We start from the raw sequence: 22196 nt of genomic DNA, 5'->3' as shown, positions 1-22196 counted from the left end.
GATAGGCCCACACGGTGTTGAGACTCTCCAGCGCTCTTGCAAAAATGACAGGAGGTTGTTGAATTTCGTCAGCATGTGTCTCGCTGCTCATTTCATCATCTGTTTCATCATCAGCTGTTGCCTGCGTGTAGGCGCATATCTCGACATCAGTGCTGTCGTCAGCTGTTTGTAGATCGTAATCAACAGCTATGTAGTGATGAAACTCCTCTTTCGTAACACTGGCTGGGATGTCAATAGCCTGTTCATCTGACGCGTTTGCAACAGCTGCATCTGTTTCGCCCATCTCCACATCCTTAACAAAGCTTGCCCACTTGTAGCAGTTCACAATGGTTGCCTGTGTAACATGATTCCAGGCTTCTTTCTGCATATGTAAGGAATCCAACAGTGATAGATTATGAGCCGGTTCAACAGCATGTTTATCCTTGCCAGTCTGGTCATCCATAACGCTCATCAGACGACATAGCACAAGAGCCCGATAATGTTTTTTGAAATTGGCTATTATGTCCTGATCCATAGGTTGGATCAGAGAGGTAGTGTTTGGTGGCAGGAAGACCACCTCAACGTTAGACAGCCTGACATCATCACTGTGTGCAGCACAATTATCACAAAGCAACAAAATCTGACACTTTTGTGCCCGCATTCTAGTGTCTAACTTCTTTAGCCACTGCTTCCAAATTTCCCCAGTCATCCATGAATTTGCGTTAGCCTCATATGATACAGGAAGTCACTTAACATTCTTGAAGCAACGGGGCTGTTTGCTCTTTCCAATGACGAGTGGTTCCAACTTCTCACTCCCATCCATATTGCAGCAAAGGAGGATCGTCAGTCGGTCCATCGATGTTTTACATCCTGTAGTTTCAGCTTGTTTGAATGCAAGTGTTCCATCAGGAATCGCTCACCAGTAGAGACCGTTTTCGTCTCTATTGAAATGCCATGAGGTGCAAACTCGTTCAAGATGGTAGGAAGAACTGAAACAACCCAATTTTCAGCACCAAAGTCATCAGCATCTTGTTTTTCACCATGCTGTTTCTTGAATTTTATGTTATTCTTCTCCTTCCATCTTTCCAACCATCCAACAGTGGCTTTGAATTCAGTTAGTCCAAGACTTTCAGCTAGCTGATTAGCTTTCTCCATAAGCAGTGGACCACTGACAGGAAACTGTCTGCTCCTGACTTGAGAAAACCACCGAAGAAGAGCATCTTCTACATCCTCAGCTTTTCCCTCCCGTTTACATTTCCTGTATGGATTTGTAATGTTTTGCCAGTCTTCCAGAAGCTGATCTTTCTGCTTCAAGATACGTGAAATTTGACTGGGATTGACACCATATTCTTTAGCAATAGATGCTTGACTTTGTTTTCTAATTTTTTAAGAACTTCTATTCGTTCAGCTAGTGTTAAAGTCTTACAGTTGCGCGATGACGACGACTCCAGTGTACACTCTAACAACTTTCTTTCGCTTATTCTGCCTTTGGCAATTAACCAATGAGATTTCAAATTTATTGCCCCTTTGTCACGTGCCAATTGATTTCCATATTCCATGCGTACGCTCATGCGGAGTCGTTCCTGCAGAGGAGCGGTCTTAAACCATGCATATAACGAATCTTGCACTTATCAGTGGTGTGCTAAACCGAAGTTTGTCCCCATAGAATTTGATGGTGCCAAAAACGGGACCGAAGTATGGCATGCAGTTAAACAGAGCATGCGCTTATCCGACGTGCACTTAAATGGAGTGCACTGTATTGGCCTTCCTTGGAACAGCGGGGTATTACACTACAGCACTATAGCCAAGCCCCTGACGGACATGACTAAAAGGAGACTATCCCAAATCATTACCTGGTCGCCAGAATCAAAAATTAAAGACAGCATTAGCTAACAACTAGATGCACCTGATTACCAGTAAAGATTTGTGGTACAGACTGATGCCTCGGCATATGGCATTGGGGCTGTACTCGGTCAAGTGATTAGCAGAGGGGTGGAGCACTCCATTGTGTACCTGAGTAGCAAGCTCCTTGACAGAGAGGTAGCTTATGCCACTATTGAAAAAGAATGTTTGGCCTTAGTGTGGGCCTTTAAGAAACTGCAGCCATTCTGTATGGGCGAGACTTTACTGTCATCACAGATCGCAATCCATTGGTCTGGTTTAAAAGAGTCTCAGGTGAGAATGGGAAGCTACTTCGGTGGAGCCTGTCCCTGCAGATGTACAACTTCACCATACAGCACCAGAAGGGCAGTGAACATAATAATGTTGATGGACTCTCCAGAACGTAAAAGCCAGAACCGCCCTGACACTGGACTGTCAAGACCCAATCAGGAGTCTATAGAGGCCACAGTCCAAGTTCTCTCTCTTAAGGGGGGAAGTGGAATGAAATGGTGAATTTATGAATTCTAAGAATATTTCATGGAAGTGTATTTCTCTAGTTTGGCCAGCAGGTGGTACATGTTTATGTTTAAAGCTGTCACAGGAAAAATGACTGTTCCTTCTTTAGGTTAACACAGAAAGGAAGTAACCTGCAGTGATGTGGTCATCTACTTTTATAAAATATTATTCTGGGCTCTGAATGGCGCAGGAGCTCAAATTCAATCAAAATGTACTGGCTTTTTCCCCAGTCTCAACCAGGGAGAGGAGAAAGAAAGATCTCTTCACTGAGACCCTGTGAGCAGTTATATTCTGTACCCTGTGAGCAGCTATATTTCCTGTACTTTCCAGGCACTATCCAGGTATTGATTAAATGTTTAGATAGTTTTAATATTGATCCATATTCAGTTACCTGTTATTGTTTGCTGTTTTTGTTCCATCTGTTTTTATGGTTCACTGTTCAATATTTTTCTGACAACAAACCTTTTTAGCTTGTCTAGACTGACTAAGAATCTTGGTGGTTTATGTTCTTGGGTCTGTGGGTGCTTTCTAGGAACTGGGGGACCCCTGGAGTGTGACCCCTGTGTCCAAGAAATCACTGGGGAATAACTTGTGGGTGGGAGACTCACACAGAGGCAATTGGAACCTAGTACGTGGGGGTGGAGGGTTGCTAGTGTAGAGCATAAGCGGCAGGTAGACCTGAGCTCTGCTGGAGATAGACCCTCTAAGAGGCCGCAATGTTAGCCCCAGGCGGGTAGCTAAGCGTTCTGTAACACCTAGTTACTCTCTTCAATAGGATAGGGGGCAGTTCAAGGCCAATTATGATTTTAGAATTGTGTTAACAAAGAATCTAGGTTTGGTGTGATTGTAATTAACTGGAAAATGTTAAAGGGTTGATAATATTGTTAAGGGATTTATACTGAATTTGAATTTTTATTATTGAAAAAGATAGGTATGTATCTGAATGTAACTCGCCTTCGAAAAAGTTATGAGCTAAATAAGTATATATATAAATAAATAAAATACATGCCGAGACCAAAATAATTGTTAATAAGGTGAAAAACAATAAAATTGTATATTGCTTTATAGTCCCTGATCTATTGAACCTGGTTCTGAAACTTATTGTTAGAAGCAGCTCCTTGTGACTCTGGGCAAGTCACTTAACCCTCCATTGCCTGCCGCATTGAGCCTGCCATGAGTGGGAAAGCGCCTGCCATGAGTGGGAAAGCGCGGGGTACAAATGTAACAAAAATAAAAAATCCTATTTTAAATTAAATTAAATTTGTATACACTGTCTCTCTTATGTATGCAGATTTAACTTATGTCCAAAGGAGTAGGGTGAATGGACACATTGGAGCCGACTCTGTGGGTGCTGTGGGTGCTTGAGCACCCCCAATATTGAGAAAATTCCTTGTATGTGTCCAGGGAGGGGTTATTTCCATTGGGCTTAGCACCCCCAATAATTTTGAAAAGTTGGCTCCTATGAATGGATGGCACTTCAAACACAAATCATGGAAACATAAGTCTATGGCATAAAGATGCTTATTGTTGTGGATACACTCAAATCATCTGAAGACAACATGGAGCCGAGTTTCGGCATAAATGCCTGCCTCAGGAGTCTTTGCTGGTGTGAGAATGTAATTTAAGTGTTAGAAACAGTGTGTTGAGTAGTCTAAATACTTAAGTAAGTAATCTTTAATAAAATGTGGTGCTGCCTGAGAGAATCGCAAAAGTGCAATTGTGCGAGAAAACTTGTGTTTAGACTACTCAACACACTGTTTCTAACACATAATTTACACTAGCAAAGACTCCTGAGGCAAGCATTTATGCCGAAACACAGCAACATATCTTCATAAGGGTTGAGTGTATCCACAACAATAAATCTCTTTATGCCATAGACTTTTGTTTCCATGGTTTGTGTTTGAAGAGCCATCCATTCACCCTACTCCTCTGGATATTTGTTTCACGTTCATAGGAACTTTGCAGTTCCTCCACCTTGGTGGTTCTTTCCACACCACCTCGGTGGTTTCTTTTCCCATCTGTAGATTTAACTTATGCATATTCATTGTGAATTTCATGAAAACCTGAGTGGCTATGAGGTCCCCAGTAGTCTTTAAGGTTATAGGTTTTGGACTCTCAAGGCCCTGACTGGAAGAATGAAACTGTAGGGTTGTACCTATGATATCCAGACACTGAGTCATAGCACCAGTGCACTTCATCTTCTTCACATGCTCTGGAGAACAGCCCCCCTGCTCTGAGTCCGCACAGCTGTAACACTCCACACCATTTTCCTTCCCAGGCTCAGATTCTGTACGTGAGAAAGAACAGACAGGAGATACCGTTAAGAAGATATGAGATGGATCTACTCATTCACTTCTAGTGGCAGAAGCTCAAATTAAGACTCCTTAGAGCAGAAGTGATTCAACTCAGAAGATACATAAGCTAAAGAACTAAGGACAGTGACTGGAGCAAGTTACAAAGACAGCAACAGAGATGACAAACAGGTACAGTGAAATTGAACAAGACCACAGTAACATTCGGCAAGGAGGAAAGGAGAGAAGGTCCATGGCGTTCTACTTGTCCAAGCAATAGATACACTCTGTGCAACTCATCCACTGACAACCTCCCCCCCACCTGCCTGCTTCAGCACCACAAATCATAGGAGCCAACTTTTCAGAATGGTTAGGGGTGCTAAACTCATCTTAAAGTACCCCTCTTGGACAAGTTGAAGGCATTTGCTCAATAATGGGGCTGCTCAATCATTCACAGCACCAACAGAGCTAGCACCTATGCAATCAATGAGATGAGATGGTGGTCTGGGAGCAAGTTTTGCACCCCCTTCATATTTGCAGCCACTGCGCTCACACAGCCCTTGGCACGGCACTGTCTGGATATATATTTAAACACTGTGGCTGGCATTTAAAAGAAATGTCAACTGCAGAGCTTGAATATTGTCCAAGTGGTTTTAACCAAACAAAACCGAGTATGGCAGGACCATAGGACTTCCACAAAGGAGCCCAAGCCAGAAGTCATAAAGTGTATGTACAAAGTTTATTGTTCAACAAAATTATTAAATAGCACCAGCACTGCATATCTGGGCCTGACTAGACTGAAGCTAGCTGCCGAAACTTATGTAGGTCACAGCCAAAGGCCCACCTTCCGATCCAATCCTTCTCCCCCAAAGGCTTTAAGCCCCATAGGACCTCTCTCGGGCTTACTTTTAACATCCATAGGAGTCGTTGGAGCAAGAGCAATCCCCCTTGTTCCTGCTCATCGCAGCATCATAAGCAAAATGGCTACCGCAACCTCTAACAGTAGTCTCAAAGTAGTATCTAGAGGTGGAAGCAGCCATTTTGCCCTATGGAAGGGGGCCTACAAGGTATTGGGGAGCCCCATGTTGAGGTTTAAAGCCTTTGGGGGAGAGGAGAGGGGAAAGGAGGCGATCAGATTGGTAGGTGGAATTGGCCTAGGGGAGGGGGGGATCGGATTTGGCAGGGGGACCTTTGACCTTACAAAAGGGTGGGGAGCCCATAAAGGGGGCCTTGATTTTGAGGAGGAGGAGCAGAATAACAAGGCATGTCATGCAGGGGGAAAATCAGTTGTTGGAGGGGATTCTGAGAGGGAGGTTGGATCACATGGGAAGGGATAAGGAGGGATTGGGGATTGCTCCTGCCATGCCGATTCCAAATTCTAATGGCTGCCACGACCTCCAGCAGCAGTCTTGCAACTGGAGAACACTCCTGCCATGATTAGGCCACTAGACCACCAGGACTTCTAAGGTAGGCTTGGGGGGTGGGCCAACAGGTGGTAGGAGGGTGACGCTTTTGGTCAGGGGGGCCCACTTTCTGTTGAGGGGACTGGGAGGGTGTGTGCGACATGCTTTTAGTAGGAGGGATTGCGCCATACTGGTTTCAGTTTCAGCTGAAAATGTGTGGTTCATTTAGGCTACAAATTGGTTTTGGCCAATATCAAAAAAACCTGGTGTTGGTCGCCCTCTAGTGTGTATTATATGCACATACGTGCTAGTATTCTATAACCTATGCATACAATTGGTGCCTAACTTTATATGCCAGATTATAGAATGAGGGAGATAACCTTTTTGTTTGAATTATATATTCAATGGGATTATCTTTATTATCAGCATTTACGGCAGAAGTTATCAAAGTGGACTACCATGAAGATGGATCATTTTTACTACAACTCATGCTATTTTAACACAGATCCATCATCCTATTTTATGCAATGTTGACCTAGTTACTACAAGCCCAGGTTAACAGTAAAATAGCCCATCTTCATTGTAGCCCAGATTGAAAACTTTGCCCCTTACATTTGAATCTAATCATGTTTTTAGCATAAATTATGCTGAAATGCAGGATATCCTAGGGAGGTCAAAAACTTTCTCTCAGCATTTTATTCACCCTTTATTACAGCAGCTCCTGGAACTTTCCACATTATGTACTGATGAAGGCATAGCAGACCTTATATATGTCTACATTGCAAAGATACATTTAAGCTGACAATCTTAGAATGACCACTAGTATGACTTTGAACACTCATTGTCCCATCAGGTTTTGTTTTCTTTCTCCTTGGCTCAATACCCTTCTGAGTAAATGATATATGGAATTATCCTGTCCCATGTGATAATAATAATCAAAGCTGCCACCAAAACTAGAGAGGCTGGTCAGTTAAGCCCCTTTTAATATCAGACCAAGTCTTGATGAGACACATGACATATCAATTACAGACACGTAAAGACACACATCACTCATACCAACGGTTTCACCCCTTGACAGAATTTTAAATAATCAGATTCCAAAGTATTCCATAACACTGGACCTGCCCTATCTCACATACTAACTTTAGCCTCCTCCTTCATCGAGGTACAGACAATAACCCACGGCATGCGATTAACAACATGTGGAGACATTCCATCTTGTAGCCAGAATGGATGCTTAAGTAATTAGATCAGGGCGTAGCCACGGGTGGGCCTGGGTGGGCCCAGGCCCACCCATTTTCCCTCCAGGCCCGCCCATCTGCATTGCTGTCTCCCTTTTGTCCCACAGAGGCAGCGCTTCCTTCCTGCCCTGTCTTCTCCCGAAGCTCGGCTGCATCGGTCCCTCCCTGCAAGTAGAATCCTCCTTCGCCGGTCGCGCAGCTACGCTCCTCCCCCTGCCGCGTCTATCTGGCCCTCTGTGATGCACTTCCTGTTTAGGGCCGGATGAACGCGGCAGGGGGAGGAGCGAAGCGCAGCGCAACCGGCGAAGGAGGATTCTACTTGCAGGGAGGGACCGATGCAGCGGAGCTTCGGGAGAAGACAGGGCAGGAAGGAAGCGCTACCTCCGTGGGACAAAAGGGATAGAGACAGCGCGAAGGATGCGGATGGGCGGACCTGGAGGAAAAATGGCTGAGCTGCTGGGACATGGGAGGGAGAGGAGGAAGGGGCTGGAGGGAAGGGAGAGAGTTGCTGGGACATGGGAAGGAGAGGAAGAAGGGACTGGAGGGAAGGGAGAGAGCTTCTGGGACATGGGAGGGAGAGGAAGAAGGGACTGGAGGGAAGGGAGAGAGCTACTGGATATGGGAGGGAGAGGAAGAAGGGACTGGAAGGAAGGGAGAGAGCTGCTGGATATGGGAGGGAGAGGAAGAAGGGACTGGAGGGAAGGGAGAGAGCTGCTGGGACATGGGAGGGAGAGGAAGAAGGGACTGGAGGGAAGGGGAGAGCTTCTGGGACATGGGAGGGAGAGGAAGAAGGGACTGGAGGGAAGGGAGAGAGCTGCTGGGACATGGGAGGGAGAGGAAGAAGGGACTGGAGGGAAGGGAGAGAGCTTCTGGGACATGGGAGGGAGAGGAAGAAGGGACTGGAGGGAAGGGAGAGAGCCTCTGGGACATGGGAGGGAGAGGAAGAAGGGACTGGAGGGAAGGGAGAGAGCCGCTGGGACATGGGAGGGAGAGGAAGAAGGGACAGGAGGGAAGGGAGAGAGCCGCTGGACATGGGAGGATAGGGAGAGAAAGAGGGGAGATGGATGGAAGGATGCAGAGAGAAAGGGGAGAGACTGGAAGGATGTGGGGAGAGAGAGAGAGAGGGGAGACTGAACAGAAAAGGGTAGAGAGATAGAGACACTAGATGGAAGGATCAGGAGAGAGGGTAGATGGGTGGAAGGATGAGGAGAGAAAGAGGGAAGACACTGGATGGAAGGGTAGGGAGAAAAAGGAGACGCTGGATGCAAAAGAAAGAGGGGAGCTGCTGGATGGAAAGAGGGAGAGGACAGAGTAGGGAAAGACTGGAGAATAAGAGGAAGGGGCATGTGGAGAACAAAGGTGAGGAAAAGATGAAAAGCCATAGGTGGTGAATGGACAGGAAACCCTGGCAAGAGAAAGACGAAGGAAAGCAGAATCTAGAGACTGGGAGCAACACAGTGAGAAAAAGTAAATGACCATACAACAAAGGTAAAGAAAATAATTTTATTTTAATTTAGGATAAAGTAATATGGTACCTGTGTTAATAAAGTTTCAGAGACCAATACTTCCTTCCTTAGGTCAGGAGAGGATACCATAACAGCATTATGCTGACCTGAGGGAGGAGGTTTTGGCCTCTGAAAGCTCATTGAAAAGGGTGTTAGGCTTTTAAATAAATTTTCTGAAACCTGATGCACTGAAAAGCAGCACTTTACCCCTATGTGACAAATGCATCTGATTAGTGTGACTAAATTTTGCTGGGGAAGGGGGAATAGAGAGAAAATTTTGTGCCCACCCACTTTAGGTTCAGGCCCATCCAAAATTGGCAGTCTGGCTACGCCACTGGCGTAAATTTTGTTCACATAGTTATTGATAACCAATGTATGATTTCAAGTCAAGGAGTAATATTTAGAACAGCCAAGTGTTATCCTAACTGCTGCATTTTGAACTATTTGCATTGACTGGAATGTAGACATTGGTAGTTCAAGATAGATAGCATTATAATAATCAAAAGTCGACAGACAGCGTTCTTCATTTTGTATATCAGCAAAAGTAAGGGGAGGGGATTTCCTGTGACATAAGCTTTGTGCTAAGGGAGTAATTCTAGAAAGGGAAAGGGAAGAGAGATGGGATTTGGTCAGTGGTGTGCTGGTAAATTTTTAACAACAGGCTCTCTCCCTGCTCCACCTCTGCGCCCCCCCCCCCCACACCTCTATGCCCCCCCACCCCCCACCCCCACCCCCGCCAAAAAAAAAAAAACAATTGCAGAGCTGGCTATACCCGGGGAGGGAGCGTGCTTTCAAACAATCCTTACATCCAAATTTACCTTCTTTTAATGTAAAAAAAAATCTTTATCCTCCATCTTTTAAGACACTGCCTACCTGCTGGATAGTGATGGCACAAGGAAAGCAAGTGAAGACTAACTCAAAATAACCTGGCTGTTCCTTAGATGGGCACTAGTATTACAATATTGAAGATGCGACCATACGATGACTCTGCGGTTATGCTCCACTAATAAGTTAAAAGATTAACTGGATTTCTTGAAAGGATTATATAAACTTAGGATGCAGGACTAGAGACACACACATACACGTATTTAGCCAATATCATAATTCTTCATGTACAGCCACAAATCAACTTTTTAGGGTGGATAGTGTTCACAATGAGCTCCTTTTATTATCGACCAGATAGAGACAAGAGTTTTCAGTTTTGACACAGTATAATTTATCACAAGAACAAAATATAAGAAAACCAATGGGCTGCATTAGGGGCTTATGGCCCATTTATGTTTAAACAAAAGAAATCTGTAAGAAACAAAATATTTTTATTTTGACTAATAAAACCACTTGCCCCTGAATCATGTTCAAAACAGAATAATCAATTTGTGTATCTAAAAGGTAAACTTCTACCAAACAGATTAAGATCTGATTCCATGTGCCCCAATGAAAGGAGAGTTTAATTCTACTTCCATTTAATTTCAATATATTCCATCATCATCTTTATAACACAAGGCTTCCCAAGGTAGATTACAACAACAGTTAAGATGAACCCATCAGGAAACAGGATATCCTCACTGAAATTTGGCCATCTGTATTGTATACAGACAGTGTATTTATTTATTTTTATTTTTTTAGTGTAGAAAAATGAGCACAAAATACAAAGTTTAAGATTGCTATTTCTACCAGCTATAATAATTTTTAAAGATGTTTTAGTGATATTCAATTGTTATTTCATGATATTTATATTATATGGAAAGCTTTCAAATAAATAAAAAATCTGTCCAATAAGTAAAAAAAAAAAAAAAACGAAACAAAAACTTTGTCCTCCACCTTTTAAGGCACTGCCTATCCAATTGAAACAGCTTTAGACTTGTTACAGATGGACCAAGAATTAAAAAAAAAAAAAAAACGAGAATGTGGATGCAGCAGATCATAGGTTTGATTGCTTTGTTTGGTTCACTACAGGACAGCTGTGGGGGGGGGGGGGGGGGGGGAGTGAAAACAAAGATTAAACAAATTGGTTTCCTTTCTTACCCTGGAGTAGATCGGCTGCCTCCTTAGTCCCGACAGTGTCCTTTGCCTACCTGCAAGTAAGTAACGATCAGGTCGAACTGCGGCAAGGGGATGGGGAGGAGAGGTTGAAGGAGGGAGGCAGGGAGAGGGAGCAGATACGGAGGGAAGAAACAAAGTTCAATGCATGGGGCAGTGGGAAGGGCAGTAGCAGGGGACAGAGAATCAGGAACTCGGACGGACGATGCACACTAACCTCTTGCCTGCAGTGCAGCACAAGGAGGCAGGGTTGCCACACACCACGCATGCACCAATATCAGGTGACAGCTGGTGTGTTTGGGCATGCGTGCCTCCAGCCTCCTGCTGCAATTTGTGGAAAAAAAAAACCCCATTCAAGTCACAGCTGAGAGCAGAACAACCGGCTCTCTAAATTGTTCAAAAATTAACAACCGGCTCTGCAGAACCGGTGAGAGCCGGCTCCAGCACACCACTGGATTTGGTATACCGCCTTTCTATGGTTGTAATCAAAGCGGTTCACATATTATATACAGGGACTTATTTTGTACCTGGGGCACTGGAGGGTTAAGTGACTTGCCCAGAGTCACAAGGAACTGCAGTGGGAATCAAACACAGAGAAAGCAGTAACATTTACACGTGTTTATATATCCTCTTACAGTATGGTTCTATAAAGGAAAGTAGCTGCTACTTCCCTTTATACAATAATAGGCTCCTAATAGCTGCCCCTTATAGAACTGCCCTGTAAGGGGGCAATTCTGTAACTGGGTGCCTTGATTAGGCACCCCAAGGCCATGCAGTAGAAGCCTATTCTACAACAGAACGTAGGCACCTAGGTTTCATTATAAAATACTAGTGTAACCTGGCATCAGCTTGCATAACATTTAGGCACCTGTATTTATGCCAGCCATAGAGTTAATATAAGTGCAGGTATCCATATAAATTACAGTATTCTGTAAGTTACACACATAAGTGGGGGCCCCACCTTTGCTCCGCCCCTGTGTATTCTGTAACTTACACACAGAAGTGGTTTGCCCCGCCTTTGTGCCACCCCTGTGTATTCTGTAACTTACACACAGAAGTGGGAGCCCTACCTATGCTCTGCTCCTGTGTATGTAAATACCTGCTATGTAAGTTAAGTGGATACTTCCAGGATAGCGTTTAGGCAGAATATTGGCTTTTTCTAAGTTAATGCACACACAAATGTAAGTGCCTAGGTACAGTTCTATAAAGGGCGCTAAACGTTAAGCACCTAAAATCTATACAGTAAGCTAGTATCCTATAATGGCAAATTTGTGTACTTGATCCATTACCCACTCTATGGCAGGTGCAAATAGGCCTACATGCAGCAGTTACACACTGAACTGATAGTATTAAAGCCAGTGTGTGCTTAAATAGAAAGCCCTTGGCCCGCCCATGTGAACGTCCTCTTTGCAGTTACATGCTAAAACACTTAGGGTCAAATTATAGAATAGTGTCTAAATGCACTTTGGTGCCTGTCATTTCACCCCCATTTTAGTGCTTAACTGCCGCATGAGCGCCTAAAGTTAAATGTCCAACTGGTGCCCAAGTTGTGGCACACTCTCTAGAATTTGAGGGGCCCTTTAAATTTGCAGGTACTGTTGGAGGATTTGATGCACACACTAAGCTTCCTGTGCCTGGTATTTCCCAACCAGATTGCCACGCTAGTGCTTCAGTGGCAGATCCAGGTTAAGATTCACCTCTCCCTTTGAGAACTGGCCTGGGAAAGGCAGTGTCATCTGTTCAGGTTGCTCCAGTGCAGCTCGTCCAGTCAAACTGCCTGCACTAGCCTAAAGAGAGCTTTATCTAAGATGACAAAGACAGCAACAGACAAGACTTGGAATGGCTGTCAGGTTTCCAACAGCTATACAGGATGCAGTCACTCACCTGCAAACGTCCCAGAGTTGCATGCAGATCCCTTACAGCACCTCATGGCAGCAGAGTACGAGAGGGGCTGGAGACCATTGCTGAATGCTGCAAACTCTCCACAGGATGTAAGGTTCCCGCAGCCTTTCAGCATTAACCGTGTCTTTTCATCTGCAGGAAAGGGGACCACACAGGTTAAATGGACACACACAACAGAAACGCACATACACATATGTCAGGGGTCCCAAACTCTGATTCTGGACTTTCACATACAAGTTGGGCTTTCACGATATCTGCAGAAAAAATTTGTCAGATTTCTTGGCGTTATTTTGGTTAGTCTGTGGCCCTTTACAACCAGAGTTTGCAGTTCCTAGTCTATATGTCTGTCTACAAAGAAACATGTAATGAAGAAAAGACATGCATATTCCCTAAAAGCTGGGGTGAAACCTGAGTGCCTCTGGCACCTGTGGAGGTTAGGACCCCAAGAGATGCTACAACCTCAGAATGTCAGTGGAAGGGCCGTTAACACGAGACAGGCTACAAAATAGCTGGTTGATATTCAGTCCATGGCGGTCAGTTTTTTTTTTTAAATGCTGACCACTTCGGGCAGAATTAGCTGTGAATATTCTGTGCCAGGCCATTTTGTGGCCAGACCTACAATGGGCAGGACCAAATGGGCATTGCTCCTGCTCATAGGACCCTCCCTGGATCACCATGAACTTTAAGATAGGCCTGAGGAGGTTTACGGGGGTAGGAGTGAGTTGGGGAGACTGATTGGTAAAAGGGGCACTCAGGGAAGACAAGACCATAGCAGAGAGATTAAATTAATTCTTTGCTTCTGTCTTCACCAAGGAAGACGTGGGGGAGATACCAGTGACAGAAATGGTATTAAATGCTGATGAATCAGAGAAACTGAAACAAATCTCTGTAAACCTGGAACATGCTATCCTAACTTTAATCACTTACTTAACCGGTTAGCAGTCTGAATATGGCTGCTAACCAGTTAAGTCCTGGCTCATCCTAGGTCCCCACCCATGGACCACCTCAGCATTACTCAGACAGTGCAAGAGAGGTCTGTGTTGATATTCAGTGGTACTGTACACTTAAGTGACACTGAATATCAGTACTAAGGTAGCCACAGTGGATTTAACTAGGATAGGTTTATCGCATCATCAACTCTCCCACAACTCTCCCAGGTTTTAGCTCCCTATCTCTTTGTCAAAGTATAGCATAACTTATTAGGATATTCAGAGACCCTTTTTCTCACAGAACGGAACTAGAGGATAGTGAAGAAGCTTACTTCCTGTCACAGCACCCTCAATAGAGATCTCCATGCATTGAGTCTGCTCTCCAGTGCACCTTACTGTAGGTAACTGGTCACCATTGCAGCTAGCAGGATTTCCATTACACACGTAGCACTGGATTCCATGGTCCTTTGTAGAACTGACATCTGAAATGGAGGAAAGACAAGAACATGAGTTTGGGCAGAAAATAACGATAGAGAGAATAATGTGAAGTGGAATGGCCAAAGCTGGTGCTTTCTGCTGGCCACTGCCTGGGGTGTAGTCACTGAAAGGGAAAAGGGTGCTACCCTCTCATTAAAGCTTGTTTCCTGATGAGTTTGTGCTGTTTCCTGTTAGGAAAAGACAGGCAGATGAGAATTTGTAGTCATGTAATATGAATTCCACCCAGCAAGAGAATTTTCTGGAATCTCATCAAAGATCCCACCCAAGACAAACTTTGAGTATTAGGGTTCCTGTGCTTCTCAATGATTTTAATGCAGATTTCTCTGACTTCCATGAAACTATCCTAATTTGTGACCATATAAATCCACAAATAAGTTAATAATAAGAAGGAACTGCCTCCATACTCCTTTTAGGGCTAACAAGCCTTGAACTGGCAACCCTGGACAAGAAAGGCCGGGAACCTGCAGAGAAGCCACAGAAGGAAGAAAACTAAAGCACATTTATCATTCAGTCGTTAGAAAGTAGACTCATCTTCTCTGTCTTTTCCTTTCCTTCCTTACCTTCCCCCTTTATTCTATTCCTGCTTTTTCTTTCCCCTTACCTTTGTTTTTTTTTTTTGTTTGTTTCTTGTGCATATGACACAATTTGTTGTATCCTAAGCAGGTCATCTTAGTTACTATGGAAGAAAGAGGTGACCTAATATTCTCTACTGCTTTATTTTTGGTCTAATAAAGGGTTATATTTTGGTTTTGAAAAGTTAATTATGTGTTTTGAAAACTCTGCTCCCTCTTTGAGTAGTTGCTATATGATATGTTTCCCTCCTGGGTATTTCTTTTAACTATTATATGTTACCATATTTAAATAGTTTAATTATGTGGTTTGCCATGCATGTTTTTTTAAGTATCACCTTTTATGATTATTTGTTGTATTTATGTATTTACATATTTATATATTTACTTCAATGTATGTTTTTAATAGCTATATATTAATGTGTTTATATTTGTTTATTTGTAGAATCTCTATGACCCCCTGAGGAAGGCATGTTCCGAAACACAGCCGTGTAGAGTCGTTTAGCTTCTAGTGTGTTAGTATGTTATAAAAACCTTTTTACATATACAAAGTAGACACACACTTTTATTTCCACTTGTGTTTCTCTTTTTTCGTTCCAGTCCAGATAGAGGCAAAAATGTGCTCCTCATCTTGTTGGATTTGGCTGCACCATTTGCTACAGTTAAAAGGCCATTCTATAACTGAGAACATGCCTCGTGTGCATAAGTGCACAGAAAAGTGTCATTTACATGTGTAAGTGCACTATGCCTATTCTACAAGGCAGGAGTCCTCAAATCCAGCCCTCAAAGTCCACAACCCAGCCTGGTTTTCAGGATTTCCACACTGAATATGTATGAGATCTATTTGCTTGCAATGGAAGCAGTGAATTCAAAAAGATCCGATACATATTTATTGTGGAAATCCTGAAAACTAGGCTGGGCTATGAACCTCAAGGACTGGATTTGAGGACCCCTGCTGTAAAGGCAAGAGTAAGTGCTATATTGCATAACTGCAAGGGGGTGTACACATAGGCAGAGCATAGGAGGGACATGGGCAAGGCTGCCCCTTATATGTGCAATTTACTGTGTTACACATGTTTCATGCTGCAGTTAAGACATGGCTCTCACTGAATGGATAGTTGAGATGGTCCTCACTAGAGAATGACACAAGGATGGGGACAAACTTTGTTCCCGTGTCACTTTCTACTTTGAAGTCTATTAATGAACTGTACTGTAATTTATGTTTGATACAGATGACAATATTTTTATTTTTTGGAAAAACAAGCAAACGTGCTGGCCATAGCTAGCAAAATTTGCATAGGGGATCCTGTACATCCTGCTACCAGCATATCTTCTAAGAAGACATCTTCCACTGCAGGAGGGACTGTGGAAGACAGGAGAGCTAGACTGAATCCTGAGATTGTTGATGACTTCTTATTCATCCGCAGATTAAAAGATCATAACAGTGCTTTATAGGGCATAATTCTCCCCTCTAGGGTATACAGAACAGGTTGTATTTTGTACCCCTGGACAATTTAACAGGGTGGATTAGGATTCTTTGGGGTAGTAGAAGTCAGCTATTGTTGGGGTTAGAAGGGTAGAGGGTGGTGGTGGTGGTGGTGGGGTTATTATAGCTGCACTATCATAATGTATTCTTTACCATGTATGTATTACTCAGGAAACTTCTTGCACTACCACAAATTATTCTTGACCATATATGTATCACAATTTGTTCCATATACACTATGTCCCATATGTGATACCATGTATGTATACACCTTGAATGTTACCATGTATGTATGCTCCTTAATGCAATACCAATTGTAATTCTGTTACCCGGAAATGTACGGCAAATGTAAGCCACATTGAGCCTGCAAATAGGTGGGAAAATGTGGGATACAAATGCTACAAATAATAATAATAATTTGTAATTTATACACAACAGTTGCACAGCATATTGTTCATTTTTATACTTTAATAAAAAGATTTAAATATAAAATCATAAGTGTTCGAGGCTTCTGCAGATGAGAACAGAGCCCATGGGGGTGGGGCAGAGACGGGGACAGGGTGGGGATGGAGACAGGGCTTGCGGGGACGGGATGGGGATGGAGACAGGGCCTGCGAGGATGGGGTGGGGACGGAGACAGAACCCATGGAAATGGGGCGGGGACAGGGACAAATTTTGTCCCCGTGTCATTATCTAGTCCTCACTCTGCAGTTAGACATGCCCATTGACCTTGCATAAATGCCCATGCCTACCATTAGGCATGCCAATGCAGATTTACACTGGTACTCTATAACAGAATCTGGATGCCCAGATACCATTGTAGAATAGGTACTCCCTGCACAGCATTGGGTCACCTAACAGGGGGCACCCAGTTATAGAACTGCCTCTTACCCATCATAGCCCTTTATACACCTTTGAGACTTCTAAGGTGCTCATTAAACGTATTTAATTCAAACTTCTTACACTAACTTTCAAGGCTCATAGGGGCCCTTTTACTAAGCCATGTAAGCATCTATGAGCGCCCAACGCATGCCAAAATGGAGTTACAGCACGGCTACCGCATGGCCCTTGTGGTAATTTCAATTTTGGTGTGTGTCCACTATGCGCACCTGAAAAATATTTGTTATTTTCTGGCACATGACAGCTATGCGCACCAAGTAGCATTTGGCATGCGTAGGTCATTATTTCCTGGTTACCATGTGAGATTTTACCACTAGGTCAATGGCTGGCGGTAAGGTCTCAGACCCAAAATGGACACACGGCAATTTTGATTTTGCCACATGTCCATTTTCGGCAAAAATTTTAAAAAGGGCTTTTTTACAGGCACGCTGAAAAATGGATTGGCGCGTGCCCAAAACCTGTGCCTACACTACTGCAAGCCATTTTTCAGTGCACTTTTTTTTTTTTTTGTTACATTTGTACCCTGTGCTTTCCCACTCATGGCAGGCTCAATACGGCTTACAGGGGGCAATGGAGGGTTAAGTGACTTGCCCAGAGTCACAAGGAGCTGCCTGTGCTGGGAATTGAACTCAGTTCCTCAGTTCCCCAGGACCAAAGTCCACCACCCTAACCACTAGGCCACTCCTCCACCCCTTAGAGGTCTTCCTGACTACCTCTCTGCTCTCAATCCCCTAATCCCCAGCACGCCTTCTCCACTCAGTAAACAACCGTCATCTTGTCCTTCCTCATCCTAAAGAAGCTCAATTAGAATCCACCCCCCCCCCACCGCACTTCCTTTTTTGCAGCTCCTGCCCAATGGAACTCCATTCTGTTGCTGATACGTTCTGAACTGATACTTTCTGAACTTTCCTTTAAGAACTTTTTAAAAAGCTTTGAAAACCTGTTTTTTCGAACAGGCTTTTAATTAATCACATAAGATTAATGTGCAATTTTCTTTAAATTAGTCACCTTACTTTCTAACTCTTCTTATTCTCTTACCTATCTACATGTTCCATCTTTGCTTATACCCTTCACTACCAATTATAATGTTCTATTACGTATTGTGTAGTCATTGCAAGTCATATACCATGCCATACTTTGTGTTGTTATTTGAATATTTTTGCTGCTGTAATTGCTTATTGTTGATGTTTGATCTATTCTTATTGTACACCGCCTTGAGTGAATTCCTTCAAAGAGGCGGCAAATAAATCCTAATAAATAAATAAATAAGAAAGTTGGGTTATAATGCACGTTTAATTCTTCCCCTTTCCCCGGTTTTTGGTCTAAGAATTGTCTCTCTCTCCTTTCCTTTTTTTCCTCTATTTTACCCTTCACCTTTGATTGATTGTGCTACCTCTGAGTGATAATGTCTGTTCTATCAAATATTGTGGTTCTCTTCTGAAATTTTCTGTTTTTAATCTACAAACTGCCCAGATTTGCAAGTTAGCTTGGGTGGTATAGTAAGTACAAATAAACTATAGACAAAGGAAATTATACGATGTGATACCCCCCCCCCCCCAGCGAGCTTTCTTAGGAATAGCTCCCACACTCTAGAATTTACTCCCAGAGGGGCTACATCTAACTTAAGACTATCTCTACTTCAGGAACCAGGTGAAAGCCTGACTCTTCTTCTCCCAAGTCTTTAATACATAGGGTAACTAATTATACACCACTCCACACCCGAACTAGCTTGCTACACACACTGTAACTTAGATCAGTTCCTTATATCTTGTTTAACTGTTCAAAGAACTTGCATTGAGTTTAGCCACCCATTTATTTATCCCAACTGACTCTGTACCACCCATCTTGTCCCCATCTGCACTTGGCCCCTTGGCTACATGGTAAACTGTGTTGTAGAAAAGCATTAACATCATATCTATGTGATTTGAATGTTCTAATGTGTGCTCATTAGATGTTTCATTAGTATTATGCTGACATCGTATCTGTTATTTGAATTTCAGTGCTGTTAAATATGTATATTTTTTATACTGTTTCATGGTAGTCCTATTATTAGGTTTCAATTTGCTGTTTTCAAGTTTACCTCATTTATTGTATTTATGTTTATATTTGGGTGTTTTTACTATTATGCTATTAACAAAATTGTAAGTTTTATGTTAAATTTTACATGCTATACACCGCCTTGGGTGAATCTCTTCATAAAGACGGTTAATAAAGCCCAAATAATAAATAGTTATTATGCAAATTGCTCAGTCTTGGACTTTATTTATTTATTTATTGCATTTGTAGCCCACATTTTCCCACCTATTTGCAGGCTCAATGTGGCTTACAGAGTATGGTTATGACAATCATTTCGTGATAACAGGTACAATTCTTAGTGTTTGAAGCTTAGGTGAAGGAAGATAGTCATAATCATTTCATGATAACAGATACAATCATTAAAGTTTGAAGATTAGGTAAAGGAAGATAGACGAAAGGTGTTAGGTAGGATATAGGTGAACTGTAATAACTGTGCGGATTGTTGAGGTAGTTTTGAAGGTTATGTGTTTTCTTTGTAGGCCTTTTGGAAGAGATGTGTCTTCAGAGATTTGCGGAAGTTAGTTATTTCTTCAGTAGCTTTCAGATCTGTAGGTAGAGCATTCCACAGCTGCATGCTCACGTAGGAGAAGGTGGTGGCGTGTATCAGTTTGTATTTTAGTCCTTTACAGCTGGGGAAGTGTAGATTGAGAAATTTGCGGGATGATCTTACAGCGTTTCTAGGAGGCAGGTCCACAAGGTTTAGCATGTAGATTGGGGCATCCGCGTGAATGATTTTGTGTACAATCGTGCAGATCTTGAACGCCACACGTTCTTTGAGTGGGAGCCAATGAAGTTTCTCTCTTAGGGGTTTTGCACTTTCATATTTAGTTTTTCCAAATATGAGTCTGGCGGCGGTATTCTGTGCTGTTTGGAGTTTTTCGATAGTCTGTTCTTTGCAGCCGGCATATAGTGCATTACAGTAGTCCAGGTGACTTATTACCATTGACTGTACCAGGATGTGGAAGATATATCTCAGGAAGAAAGGTTTTACTCTTTTGAGTTTCCACATGGAGTGGAACATCTTCTTCATTGTATTCTTCACACGAGTATCGAGTGTGAGGTTTCGGTCGATGGTCACTCCAAGGATTTTTAGGTTTTGTGTAACGGGAAGAGAACAGTATGGTGTGGTTATTTTGGAGTAGTTGTTTTTGTTATGTTGTGAGGTTAGTACCAGACGTGTTTTCTCTGCGTTGAGTTTCAGTTTGAACGCATCAGCCCAGGAGTGCATGGTTTGGAGGCTTTGGTTGATCTCGTTGGTGATTTCGTTTAGATCATATTTGAATGGGATGTAAATCGTGATGTCGTCAGCATATATATAGGGACTGAGGTTTTGATTGGCGAGAAGTTTGGCTAGCGGTATCATCATTAGGTTGAAGAGAGTTGGTGATAGGGGGGATCCTTGGGGAACTCCGCATTCAGGTGTCCATGGGGGTGATATGTCCGTATTGGTTGTAACTTGGTATGATCTTGTGGTCAGGAATCCTTTGAACCATTTGAAAACTGTGCCTCCTACTCCGAAGTATTCTAGTACATGTAATAGTATTTCATGGTTAACCATGTTGAAGGCGCTGGACATGTCGAATTGTAGGAGAGTATGTTATTCCCGGTTGCAATTGCTTGTTTGAATGAGTTCATTGCAGATACTAGTACTGTTTCAGTGCTGTGATTTGACCGCAATCCTGATTGAGATTCGTGCAGAATTGAGTGTTTAGTTAGGTATTCAGAGAGTTGTTTCGTCACTATGCCCTCCATGAGTTTAGTTATGAGTGGAATAGATGCTACTGGGCGATAGTTGGTTAGATCCCATTGTGCTTTTCTTAGCATCTTTTGGCAGTGGAGTTAGTAAGATGTTTCTTTTCTCCATGGGAAAAAGACTGTTTTGAAGCTGGCAAGGGAGGGGGCATTTGCTCTTGTCAACAATCCTGGGACTGGCACCTATGAGAAGTCATGAGCTGAGATATTTTGGCTAATGCAAGTGAGTAATGGGTCAGGTGCAAGTAGAGGGAGGGGGAGCTGAGGAGGACAAAATGACCTGTGACGTTATTTCTTCGCAGATGTTGTCCTAAACATAAATTTATTTATACTTAGAGTTTGGGAACATGTGAAGTCATTCTGATCAACTGATAAGGGCAAAGAGCTTTGGTGAGAAAGCTGGGGTCCATTGAAATGAATAGGGTCAAAATGGTATAAAAAGGGGAGTCAGAAGGGTATTAGAATCAGAAGGCTCCGGAAGGCTGGGGAGAGAGATCAGACTGCACCTGCTGTGTGAAATGTTGTCCCATCATGGTCCATGATGAATGCCTAATTTGCCTGTACTGCTGTTGGTGAGATTGTAATAAACTATCTTCTTATATCCCAGCGAGTCCTTCTGATTATGGAGCTTGTTAATTCCTGGACTGTGTAGGGGCAGTCCGGGGAAATATGAGGTTGAGATAATTGGTGGGAGCATGCAAATTATTTACAGGAGCCAGCATGTTCTTACACTCTCTCTAGCTATTGATGGCTATGGTTTCACTGAGAAGCAGGTTGTAAGAAATCTGGGTGTTTGGTTGGATATAGATCTGACCCTTACAACCAGTTTACTTGTTGTTCATGAGGTGGCATCATTAATTTTGGACCAGAGGGATTTGGCCATTTTGATTCATGCATATGTTATTTCTAGACTGGGTTATTGTAACCAGTTTATATCAGCTGGAGATTGCAGGTAGTACAGAATACAGCTTCTTATCTCTTTATGAAGGAAAAATCTTTGGACCACATAATCCCTGATCTTGGCAGAACTTCACTGATTGCCAGTTGAATATTTAATCTATTTTAAATTACTTTGCTTGGGGGTTTTTTTGTACCTTGAATTTGGAAGGTCCAATGTATTTATGGAATCTGCTTGGTAGGTATGAACCCTCTAGAAATCTTTGTTCTTCACAAGCTTTGCTTGTAATACCTAGTAAATAGAGGGCCTCTTTTACAAAGCCGTGCTACT

The 22196-nt window shown here is 42.9% G+C and overlaps 1 protein-coding gene across 1 annotated transcript in view; it reads right to left on the bottom strand.

Moving 5' to 3' along the window:
* The window catches only part of LOC115476783 (urokinase plasminogen activator surface receptor-like), a 56997-nt gene that overhangs the window by 3617 nt on the left and 31184 nt on the right, over positions 1–22196 (bottom strand). Inside the window, exons 4-6 of the mRNA XM_030213361.1 lie at positions 14020–14169; positions 12741–12890; positions 4532–4663 (exon numbers count right to left, since the gene is read on the bottom strand). Of these exons, the coding sequence (XP_030069221.1) occupies positions 4532–4663; positions 12741–12890; positions 14020–14169 (432 nt within the window). The remainder of the gene's footprint in view (positions 1–4531; positions 4664–12740; positions 12891–14019; positions 14170–22196) is intronic.

Source organism: Microcaecilia unicolor, chromosome 8, assembly GCF_901765095.1.
Source record: "Microcaecilia unicolor chromosome 8, aMicUni1.1, whole genome shotgun sequence".
In the NCBI taxonomy this organism is placed as follows: Eukaryota; Metazoa; Chordata; class Amphibia; order Gymnophiona; family Siphonopidae; genus Microcaecilia; species Microcaecilia unicolor.
Note: the sequence above shows the minus strand (reverse complement) of the source record. Positions and strands in the feature narration are given on the sequence as shown.